At 39.6% G+C, this 12755-nt stretch overlaps 1 protein-coding gene across 3 annotated transcripts in view; it reads right to left on the reverse strand.

The window, feature by feature from the left end:
• Nucleotides 1-12633, reverse strand: part of ift80 (intraflagellar transport 80 homolog (Chlamydomonas)) — a 34597-nt gene extending 21964 nt beyond the window's left edge. The window contains exons 1-8 of one of the 3 annotated variants that reach the window (XM_034229368.1): nt 11983-12629; nt 11800-11860; nt 11237-11458; nt 9199-9309; nt 8956-9024; nt 6113-6222; nt 4980-5069; nt 4760-4897 (exon numbers count right to left, since the gene is read on the reverse strand). In XM_034229368.1, coding sequence (XP_034085259.1) covers nt 4760-4897; nt 4980-5069; nt 6113-6222; nt 8956-9024; nt 9199-9309; nt 11237-11458; nt 11800-11836 — 777 coding nt within the window. In that variant the 5' untranslated portion in view covers nt 11837-11860; nt 11983-12629. Of the gene's footprint in view, nt 1-4759; nt 4898-4979; nt 5070-6112; nt 6223-8955; nt 9025-9198; nt 9310-11236; nt 11459-11799; nt 11861-11982 lie in introns of all 3 variants that reach the window. The other 2 variants (XM_034229369.1, XM_034229370.1) reach the window with 2 other exon arrangements.
• Nucleotides 12634-12755: the final 122 nt, after the last annotated feature.

A 12755-nucleotide genomic window follows, 5' to 3' on the forward strand; every position in this document is an offset into this window, starting at 1 on the left:
TCTACAGCAAGAAAAGAACAAGACCGTCAGACTAATGGATAGTCAAGAGTGATAGACTTTCTACGAGAAAATAATAGTTGGCAGCAAAAAGGATGGCTGACAAAGATCCTATAGAGAATGAGGCTGCACGTTACAGAGAGAAAAGGGAGGAGGAAGAAACATCGAGAGGGAGAGGAGCGATGGTGATTCCAGCTGGACGTGGACCCATTCCCATGCGAGTGGCAATGCTGAGCAAGGCTCACACAGACCCTAAAGGGACCCCCCGGACTCACCCAGAAGAAAAAGGGAGGTAAAGAGGGCCTCGGGGAAGGCAGAAGTGAAAGTGAGCCAAGAGGGGGAGCACTGATAAGCACGAGGTAGTCCAACACACCCTGACAGAGGGAGGAGGGAGGAAAGATAGAGGGATTTATACATTATGCTTCACAAAGGGAAATGGGCTTATATATCATTGAAAAAGAGGAAATGGAAAAAAGTTGCTCAATCTCCCACTTACATTCAGACAGAATAGCTGTTTGCTAGCACACTCGTGATATAGATAGATAGACATTTATTTTCCAAAGAAGGTGGAGCTTGCGAAAAACCACAGCTAAAAATAATAAATCATTGGTTGTCATGGTTGAGGGCCATTTGACAATTGTATTAAATAACAGACAGTAACCACAAGTTTCACAGTTTCACACTTCTACAAACCCAGCTATGGAAACAAATGATGCCATTATTTCCTTTAACTTCGATACCTTCATTTACTCATCTCCCAAAACATAGGGAGGGTGACATATGACATCACATCGTGGAGAAAAAAACTGCAAGCATGTAGACTCCAAGGAATTAGACATTTGAGTTTTTTTACATGTCAAGAGCCGAGGCCAACATTAAAACCATCTGATGATTCTTACTAGGTTTCTTATTGTTTATATAAACTACAAATAGAGAAGTAGAAAAAAGAGGCTCAGAGAAAAGGGACATTCGGGATATGTACACTGACTTATCGGTAAAGCAGATCAGAAGAGGGAGGGGAGGAGTTAGCGCTGCTTGGTTATGGCAAAATTCATAATCTCGATTATTTGGGTCAATAATTGTAATTGCGATTATTAAATGCGATTATTCATTGCTTTGAAAACATCCATTTATTGGAGAAAAAAAATGTGAACAGTATGTTTTTAACAGTTGATTACCCTGAACTCTAAGTATAATTCAACTGGAAAAAATAATAAAAAAATAATCGTTTTATTTCGATTACGTTGTTTTCGTAATCGTTGGAAGCCGTAATCGCGATTAAAATACGATTAATGGAGCAGCCCTAGGAGGAGTAATTACTAAATTAAATGAGGCCTGGGTCTAAGCCATGTTCAAATTGACATTCAATTGAATGATAAATAAAAAGTTAAACCAGGCAAGGTTCTGCCACAACGCAATGTGATGTCATGTGGAAAGGCGCTGTGGTGGACTGCCTCACTTTAACACAAGGCTGTTTTTGGTTTGAATGCCCGCTAAGTCCCTGAATGAGCGTCAAACCAAAAGGAAGGATGGTGAAATAAATATGAAATTGGACTAGATTAGAAGATTCTGCTCTGTTTATGTGAGCAAACACCCATCCTCTGATCATTTCTTGGGACCACGTCCTGCAGTTTATAACTCCTGTAATAAAAGTAGAATTTAATCTTCATTTAATATTAAAGTGTCTGAACTCTGAACTATTGACAATAAATCTGCAGAACTTCAGTTACATCATTAACATGATATCTTATTCGCCCCGTTTGAGTTTACAAAAAGAACGTATATTGTGCCGGATTTAGAAATGCAAAACCAAGCAGCATTGCATTTTTGTATACGATTACGAGCATGGCCTTACAGTGGAGAGAGAAAAAAACAAGCGCAGTGAAAAAGGGGGGAGGAAGGGGAGGCGCGGTGAAAGAAGCGAGAGGGTGCTCGCCTGGCACAATGAGTCCTACTTGTTAGCCAGTGACAGTGTCAGGGATCGTGACAGAGTCCAGACGCTAGACACCAGCTGCAGCGCCTCGTAAATAGACTGCTGTCTCACAGGCACATTTGCACGGCAATGGTTGCACACACACATACACACACAGGCATGTGGGCACATGCATATACTATGGCAGGCACACAGACAGACACTGACTTATTGTCTATCCCAAATCTTGTAAAAGGGACAGTGAACCGCTTTGTGTCTTGTGTCCTGTTAAAGCTCATGTACTCCACACACAGGAACTCCAAACTCTCAACAAAACGCTATGAAAATAATTAAATATTTCTTAATAATTCACTATGGTATTCAAATATGACTAAATGTTGATTCTCTATGGATAAACTAAACAGAACAGACTTAGCGTTCAGTCAATGTGGCCTACACTTTTCCCCAGTTCTTTTGCCTGGATGTAAAGTTTTTGTGTGGGTGCAAGTTGTGTTCCGCCTCCCTCCACCGTGATAATTAGGGGTGTAACAAACTACATCTGCCCTGTGGTGCGTGGAGGAAAGAAATGCTGAAGAAAAAAAGAAAAAGAGATTAGGAGCGAGTTGAGAGTTTAAGGGGGAGAGGAGAGCCGAGCTGGACGGGAGGTGAAGGGGTTAAATGCGCGGGACTGATCCTGCTGAGCCAGCAGCAATACGTTAAAGTGCAAGGTTTCATTGTAGCAGATACAGAATGAAACTCCTTCCCATTAGTCACGTGAGTAACTGAAAAGACTCTTCGCACTGCTTAACCCTTGCTGCACCACGACAAAACCACAGCAACAACACAGGTGAAGCCCCTCTAATTGGGTAATGGCTTCTGTGTTTGTGTGTAAACTCACAAGCTCAATGGGATTATGGTAATTAAAGGGACCAAGTGTGCACACGGATGCAAATAAAACATTCTCTAACTTGATGCACGAGAGGAGTGTACGTCTGAATTTGCACATAAGGTTTTCACTTTTACCCCCCCCCATCCTCTTGTTGAGCAAGCCTCCCACGCCATGCTACAGAACACTCAGTCTCTGGGGGGCTTAGGGAGGAGAAGGCGAGCAGCATACCCTTTCTCCACTTAGAGCAAGGCAGAACCATAATCATCATAATTATCATCCTCATCATCACACTGTCCTAACCAAGACATACCACAGCAAAGCAAGTGGTGCACTGACAAAACAATGGAACAAACCAACCACGTAAGCAAACTCATAATGCGAGGCTGTAAGGTGAATCGGGTCATTACAAAAAATAAAGGAGCAAGTTGTACTGAGTTCTTCCTGTTTAGTTTTTATGTTTGTTTACACAAAATGGATACAAGCTGTCTTCATTTTAATGATTTAATCAGCTCAAGGCTATAGTCTGGCAACTTTCCCAAAGACAATGAAATCCCTGGATCAGGATATTAAAAGTAACGGACAACAGATTTCCCCAGTCTTTTAATTGGATCTCCATACTCTACACATATATTAATGTGACCTATCAAAAACACACACAAATGACACCTCTGGACTGAGGATATAAATGTGTTGACTCAGACCTCTATCCAGTCCACTTTTTTTCAGCTCTCCAAAATAAAATAAAAGCCATTTGAACCTCATGAAATCAAAATGGACATGACATGCCTGGTGATCAGCACACAAAACCCGGCCCTGGCGCTTTGTCTTCATTACAACAGGTCTGAAATGGCAATGCACTGACAGCTCCACATAAACTCAAAGAAGCCCTAAATGTCCCATGAGGGCAGAGTGAGGAGCTATTAACATTGTTCCTGGCAAAAAGCTCAGCAATAATAAAACAACTCTTACTATTCCTCATTCTCTCCTTTCATTACAACTCGGGTTACCATTAGCACCAGGTAACAAGAACATGTGGAAAGCAGCTTAACGTTGTTTGAGAGTAACAGTGATATAGAAGGCCTGCAAAGAGCTACACAATATAAACCGTACTGCACTGGAAACATACCTCAGATATTGTGTGGTTCAGAAAAAAGACTTAACTGACTTCAAAGCATAATGTCATATTGGCAGATGAGAGACTTACAATATACAAAACAGAGAATTGCAATATGCAGAACTTTCCAGAAAGTTATAAAATGGACACACCTCCTCCTAACTTAAAGGCAGAGGGTGTGTATGAGGGGTGGCAAGGGTTTCCAAAGAAATTCAACCATCCAACGGGCTGATCTGACAGAGCCCCTTAAACCTGCATCTGCACAACTGACAAGAAGAACTTTTACCAAAATGGAAACACATACAACTGAAATGATGCCACCTTAGATGGTATACAAATTGATATCACCATTTTGACAGTCCTCGTTCAAGTGAGTAAGACCGCGGAAGACTAATTGTTTCTGTTAATACAAGAGCGCTTTTGTGTACTTATTTATATACAGTATGTAATAGTTTATACTAGGCCTGCTCAATTAATCGTATTTTAAATCGCGATTACGATTATTGCTTGCAACGATTACGAAAACAACGTAATCGAAATAAAACGATTTTTTAATTATTATTATTTATTTTATTATTGGTTTTTCAGTTGAATTATACTTAAAGTTCAGGGTAATCAACTGTTAAAAACATACTGTTCACATTTTTTTTCTCCAATAAATGGATGTTTTCAAAGTCAATGAATAATCGCAATTACAATTATTGACCCAAATAATCGAGATTATGATTTTTGCCATAATCAAGCAGCCCTAGTTTATACTGCCAATGCCTGACGTCCTACTGTATGAGGGGACACCACTTAGAAATAAGGTATATATATATATATATATAATACACTTTTTTCTTACTCCAGTCTTGTCACAGAGCCGCAGGGTGTTGAAGGAGCCCACAGCGAACAACTCTCCATCTGGAGCCCAGGACAAAGAGGTGACTGGGTAGTCATGAGATGACGAGGAGTAAAGCACACGGCCAAAGCTGTCCCACACCTGATAAGGGAGTATATGGTTTAAAAAAGTTTTAAAAAATATATATATATATTAAAATAATATAAACGCAAACACGGCCCACCTTATATTTGCAGTCTTCTCCACCTGATAGTATGAGGTCATTAACTGAATTCCAGTCCACCTTCAGAACAACCCCATCATGGGCCTTCCACTAAAGGGAGGAGAGAGAGCATTTTATTCCAACATGCATACATAACTTCTCACTTATGTTGAAGAGCAGTGGGGAGCAATGAAACCCTCTAATTTTACCGAGTCGAAAAAAGAGAGACAAACTTAAGATGAGCAGGATAAGCTCCAGAGAGAGTAGCATTATTGTTGTTCTTAGACTATGTGCCTTTCTTGTTCCTGTTCCCTTTCCATGCATACGCTCTATCATTTATCTATAGTACCTTACTTGCTCATTTGATGCATCAAAAGGAAATCCACGTAAACACATGCATTTGTTTGTTGTGTGTTTCTATGTCTTTGTAAGAGATTGCAGAGATCAAAGAAGATCCTTTGGAGAGTCCAGTTTGTCTCAAACCTATCTTATCAGATACCCAAACCAGGTCATTCTTAACCCATGTTAACCCATTTCAAATAAAGCCAACAAAGGTTGAACTAGCATCACTGGAGGTGATGTGTGTGCTTGTGACCACGTGTCATACAGCAAAGGTACGAGAGAGCAAAAGGTTTAAAAGAAGCAAATAGAGACCCTCAACTTAAGCGCTTTGAGCACAAGGAAAAGCGCTATATAAATAACATGTACTATTATTATTATTGTTATTATTATTATATAAGGTCCCAGGAGGTGTCCAGAATCAAAAATAATAATATAAAAATGTATATGTGAACAAGGAAAATCCTTACTGGTGTTCCAGGTTGTCAGTGTTGCCCCCTCCCTAGTACAACAGCACTCAAAGACTCATAGATCTATTGTCTTTATTTTCTTTAATTTAGCCTTTGTAATACAAATCAATAAACCTCTAGTTTAATTTACAAAGACCTGAAAATAGGTAAAGGGTCCAGTGATGTCAGGTACTCAGGCAGGTAAAGTTATTGCTATACAAACGCGAGATTAAAAACAAGTTTCAGTAACATATACATATAACACATATATTCTAAAACCCTGATGTATAAAATCTTAAGTGAACATTTACTTAAGTCACATATCTATACCTCTTGAGAGAGAGTACATTAAAAAAAATGGTGTACCTGTATGACTTTGGCACTGGGTTGCAAAGGCTTGATGACTAGCTGCCTCCCTGAGGTGTAGAGGATTCTGTCTGAGTCTGGACCCCAGGCCACAGAATACACAGGAGACCCTGAAAGATGCAAAGACAGAAGATTAACAATGGTGTGTTACTCAAACCAAGAGCAATAGATTGTGCTTTCACACATAAGGACTTTTGTCTCTTCCTCAATGTAATATTTAAAAGATGAAAATGGAAAACTGTGTGAGTATGAATATCTCCCTCCCTCTTTGACACACTAGGAGCTGGTACGAACAACAGCTCGAGGGTACAGCAGTGCTAATTCCTCCTCAGAAGGTATTATATTCCCTCAGAGATCTCACCTCATTCAGCCGGATGGAGCGGCACTTAGCTTGCAGGCACGTCAGCTGAGAAAACCTGTCTGACCTCTACAGTATAAGCCCAAACGAGGGGAAAGTGTGTGTGTGTGTATGAGTTGGGTTGTGCCTATGTGCGTGTGGAGGGGAGAGGGCTTGACATTTAACCCCACTCCAGGTGCATGTGGTTCCTCACAAATGCCAACTGGTCACATGATCTGACAAAGGCGATGAGAGGGGTTGAGGCAAGTTGCTTTCTCCTCCCTCTTGCATTTCGAACTTCATCCTACAGCTCTCTCTCTCTCTCTTCAAATGGGTCATACTACCTAAGAAGAACAGCCTTCTCCTATGGTGTGTGTGTGTGTGTGTGTGTGTGTGTGTGTGTGTGTGTGTGTGTGTGTGTGTGTGTGTGTGTGTGTGTGTGTGTGTGTGTGTATATGGTGGTGAAGCAACACCTGCAGTGATCTGAGTGCCATGTGGAGTATGGTGTGCAACTGTGCCAAGTCTACTATATCCAGGTGCTTTACAAAGCCTGTAGGTCTGCAGCTCATTCTCTAAACAACCAGCTAAGGAAACTGTTCCTAACTTCTGGGGCTGAATTGCTTTGCCCCAGCCAGGTTTTCCACAGCATCCGTCATTCAGTAGGAGTGTGCCATCCATTTCCCCAGAAGCCACATTTCATTCACCCCCCCCCAACCCCCATCTCTTTTTCGGTCCCACAACAGAGAAAAACCTTTAATAAGTCAAGCAGCATGATGAATTCATTAATAAGTACGCCATCTGTGAGGAGAACGCTGGATAGAGAAATGTATCATTCATTAGGAGTCTTTTTTATGGCTTTTAATAAAACTCCACTCCCATAAATCTTTGCAACGTCCTGGTTTTTTTATATAATAAAAAACAACAACATGGAGCTTTTGGTTGAACTGAGCACAGTTACGTTCTAATAGACTCAGCATGTACACACTGCACACAATCCAACAGCCAAGGAGAGGATTAAAAAAGCATTTCCTCCTTGAATGTCATTTTACCTTGAGTTTAATACAGAAGAAAATCTTGCAGAAAGCTCAGGGAGTGTGCTAACCCCGGCACGCGTGCATGTGAGGTGCCCATGTATGCAAAAATCACAGATAGACTTTTACAATGAAAAAGAAAATATCAGTGCAACATATAAAATAACAGTATATTACAATCTGAGAACACATTAGGTGTTGCTATTTATTTGCCATCTGGGTACAAATGTTACAGTCAATTTGCCAGGCTAATTTACTGGGGGTTATTCTGGGTCTGGTGCTAAACAAAAGCCAGAGGAGGAGGTGAAATTGTGTGTCAATACAGCAGCAGAAGGAGAAGGCTCCCCTGATTCACGTGTATAAAACTGAAGTTCTTTGCGCCTGCTCCTCTCGTCAAGTGTCTGATTTTTGCTCTTGTTCTCTCGATCACAAGATGCGCTGAGCCAGAAGGTCCTAAGGCAATCACTAGTACTATGCGCGTGTGTATGTAAGAGATACAGAGGCAGACAGACAGGCTTGTACAGGGTATACGCAGGAATCCTGAAGTCAAATGTAATACCTTTCAAGACCTTTTTTAAGACCCTTTCCATACATTTTAAGACCTCATCGCCACTTTGAGTTTTAACCGGTTACATTGGCGACACACTTTACCTCACATTATATAGTATTGATTGTCCTTCCTCCTTATCTTCCAACCATTTGGACGCAAACTTGCATTTCCCCATAACGATGTTGTTTAACAACCGGCGTAAACGGACCTTCGCGCGCTATCAAGCAGTGAGCGTGCGATGTCCTGTTCAGATGACGTCAAATCCAACGGGATGCCATAAATAAACTACACAGAATCACACTACACACCTACGCAATGATTACATTCAGGCAGACGTTAGAATATAACCTCTTTGGACAATTTATATACTTATTGAAAACAATTTACAAAATGTAATACCTTGGAAAATGCCGTTTAATACTTTTTAATAGCCTTAATCTTCGCTAAATTGATTTATCAACCTGGACCTTTTTAAGACCCCGCGGACACCCTGCTGTAATTGTTGTTGGGCTATGTTGTGTTGTGTTAACTAAATGCCTGCAGCTGGTTGGTCAGAGCTTCACATGGCTTCTGATGCTGGCTGGCAGCTGTTGTGGATGTGACCTGCTTTAAACTTCATTGGTCTAAACTCAGATTGGCTTTTTCTTCCACTGTCATTCAAATGATGAATTATAAATCATCTCTTATACCTTTAAGACTTACTTGTAGTTGTCAGTCTTGCAAGTATTGTAAAAGACGGGCATCAGAAGACATTTTGTTGACAACATAGTGCAGAGGATGCCAGCATAACAATTATGTGCTAAGCTTTGTGAATTTATTTTTGGGTGTGGTTAGGTGAATATGATTAATTACGGAGAGTAGTTTCACCCAAGCACTTGATACATAAATGTTTAAAATCAGATAAAGGAAAGGTCTTTAGCCTTACCTTGGCTGGCGAGTGTTGAGCGTAGCATCCCACTTTTTGACCAGATCTTGATCTGCCCATCTTCTCCAGCTGAATAATAAAATACAGAAAGAGATATAAAGATTTTCTTTCTTTCTTTTTGATTAATTCACAAACATTATATTTCAAGTAAAAGTTATAGCATATGTGCTTATATAAGCTTATTAAACCAATGTTTGTTTTTTTAAATCCAAAAGAATATATGTATATCTCTGTAGTCTTTACCTGTAATAAGAGCAGTGCCATCGTAGTTCCATCTTCCAGCCAAAACCGCTCCTTTGTGAGCTTCAACACTCTTCTCAACGCGCCCTATTTTCGAGGTGAGGTGGAACTTCCCTGTGAAGAGGCAGAACAGGCTTATAAAAATATTCTATGCGTGATTTGGATGTTAGCAGTCAATAATTCAGGAATATTAACATCTGCGTTATACTCTAGCTACTATGTGGCTGCTGTTTACATAGACTATATGTTTCCATAAGTCTGATTGGTTCAGGCTGCTGCATCAAGCAAAAGCACACACTGTTTGTAAATGATCAAACTAGGACTGTATAGTCCAGGACTGTAAATAAATATACAAGAAGCAACAAAGCTTCATTTCCCCCTCTCAGATCATCTTAAAACATATAGCATATATGACAGCTTAAGGGTTTCAGTTGGTTGAAATGGGGACATTTTGTATTTGCTAGACAAGAAGGGTGATCAGGCATGGAGACAGTTATTGAAAACGCTAGCCTAACATATATTTTTGTGGCAGTGTGTATTAAAACAATTCTAAATCTGGCCTAAAACTGCAAATCAGCATGCTGCAGCTCTCCCACTGCTAAATGTGGACATGCCAACAAACGTGGATGTTACTGGTCCAGCAGGTAGTGAGTATAACAGGAAAGTACAGCTGTACTTAAAGACTCTTTTGAATGAATGTAATATTACAAAGATTTACTCACATATGCACTGACTCAGTCTCATATTTGAGTGGTCATAACGTTGTCTGTGCAATGCTTCTGTTTTTGCATTGATCGTTTCTTGTTGTTCTAAAATGTGTATGATAACTTGAAGTTAAAATGTATTAACCCCTTGCCCTTTTATTTCTATTTATATAGGGTTGGTTGCAACATTCCTGATGATACATTTGTGGGAAATCATAATAACACCACATGCAGTTCAACGGGGTTAAAGTGAATGAGACTGTTGTTCCAAACAGACAGCCAAAGCAATATCCTTCATGCTAAATGATTCAGCTTTAGGACAGTCTGGTACTATTCACCACAATATCCTTTCTGAAGAAAATCAGTCATGCAATCATGCTTTGCCATGAGAAAATATTACACAAACTAAACACTTAAGTTTACTTATTATTTTGATGTTTAGAATTTGATGTGATGTTGAATATTCTGTTTCTGAGAATATAAGATTACACACAAAATGTGAAACTAAATGCAAATGTTGTCAAAATGTGAAACTAAATCCAATTTCCCCCCGTAAAGAAAACAATAGCTAACTTATATTGTATACTGTTAGAAGGTAAAAAGCAAAAGTAAGTTGCAAAAGTGAATCTTAACAGAGTGTTCACTACTACTCCTTTGTCTGGCAAAGAAAATTGCTGCTTCAGTCTGTGGGTGTGTTTATGCAACCCTACACTGCCATTAGTGTTGTGACCTCACATTGCCTGCCATAAAAGAACATCCATATCATGTGTGTTTATATCTAATATAGGCTGAAGAGAAATAAGAGGCCATGTGGATGCATGACACAAACACTACCCATATAAATATGCAAAACAAAAATGAACTTTTAGTGATTTGACATTGAATATCAATAAAACTACAGCAGGTTGTAGTATTTCACTCTTTAGTGCAATACTACAATCCTCTTTTGAAGTTAAATCATGGAAATAAATATGCCTGTATGCATCATTAAACTGGTGGAGGCTATTTAATTAAACTACAAGGAAAAACTCCTGAGTCATTACCTGATTTTTCTAATGATCAAGGAAGACCCTGGGTGTTAACTCAGAATAACAATCAGGCTGAACAAACTCTGTAACCATTCATTATGTTTAGTTACATGAGTTTAGTGGTTAACTTAACATTTGATGGTTACATTCAACATAAAGTTGTCGAACTAATTTTGCACTGACCCTTCTCATGGGGCTGTTAACTAAATAAACAACTTGTGAAACAAAACTGACTTTGATTTTATGAATACACTCAGATACAAATCTTTGAAGCATGCTGGTCTGGTTGTAGAGATTAAAAAAACTTGCCATCAGTGCTGGTAAGGACAAAGATCTCAGACTGGTTCTGTTTCTTGCCACCAACGGTCTTAGGGAACCAGTGTAGATCAATGGGGTAAATGTCATCTGGCAATTTGACAACTAGATTGGTCTCACTGGTCAGCAGGTTCCACTTAAGTATCTGATGGTCCTCACTGCATGAGTACAGCTCATCTGCTGAGGTCCAGCCAACACAACTCACAAGTTCCTTATGTGATCTGCTGTTAAGGAAAGTGTTAGAAAGGTAGGCATATGTATTTGTAATTGGTCATTCGAAATCCCATGGTTGATTTTGCAATAAATAGGGACTTTTGAAAATAGAACAAGTTCTAGATTTAGCAGAAGTTAGGTGCTAGGTCGACCCCAGCAAATAAATACAAGGCTTAAATGACTACACTTGTAAATATAATAATACTTACTGTGGGATATATATAAACGAATTATGATTCTGATAACACGTATAGTGGAAACACTTTCAAAGTGTTGACGTTGAGTTATTTGAACTGTACAGAAACGCAATGTAAGGTTGGTAAACGACATCGTAAAAAGGATATGTTTGGGTTCCTGTAGCAACGACGTTTTCAATCTCATGGTGGATGTTTGCTCTGTTGATCCCTAAACGAACAAGACATTGTCAGTTAGTGAACGCCCTCTCATATAAAACCTCTTTATAACACAACAATGTCAAAAACAGAAAGAAACAACATAAACATTCAATCCAAAACATTTAACCGTACCCTTAATATATGGCGACTTAGCTGTTAGCATGCTCTGGTAGCTCTCTGTAACGGTGGATGAAACAAGCGTCTGCAGTTGCTACGGTCCATGCCACCGTTGCTAACGTGAATCCTCAGATGTCCCAGAGCCTTGCCTGCTACTTGATTGCTAAAGTTAACTTGATTTTCTGCTTATAACGGACATCCTTCTGTCGTTACCGACTGTAGTTATGGGACAGCCAGCAATGTATGCGTATCACTTGGTCCTGCAAATATGCATGAATAGTTATTAAAGTATACAGAAAGCCTATCCATCACTTATTAGCAATTCCTCGCTCAAGCTATCCATGCTAACTGCTGGTAGCCATGTAAAATGGGTCATGAGCGTCATAAGAAGCTAGTTGAAACGCAAGTTATCGCGAGAGTTGTGTCATCGAAAACAAATATTTCGAATGATTTACCAGTATAAATGGCACATTTAAAATGAATGTTCGTAATGGCACTCAATAAAATAACACAACTCGCCCATTGATCGAATAATACTTCCTCGAATGTAAAACTGTTCCTCTGGGCGGGACTTTGTTCTAATGTAACCAGGCAACCGTTTGGACACGTAGAAAGTTTACGCTTTGAATATATGACAATAATCTTACTCAATATACCATTGTGAAAAGCACATATTGTTACTTTCTGCGTTTTCCAGTTTTGTTATTTGTGTCGTCTTATTATTGTTTATTTGGAGCGAGGCGGAGTTGGCTTCGTCCCCTTTTTTGAATTTCGTGTTTTTTTCCCCC

Source organism: Gymnodraco acuticeps, unplaced genomic scaffold, assembly GCF_902827175.1.
Source record: "Gymnodraco acuticeps unplaced genomic scaffold, fGymAcu1.1, whole genome shotgun sequence".
Classification (NCBI taxonomy): domain Eukaryota; kingdom Metazoa; phylum Chordata; class Actinopteri; order Perciformes; family Bathydraconidae; genus Gymnodraco; species Gymnodraco acuticeps.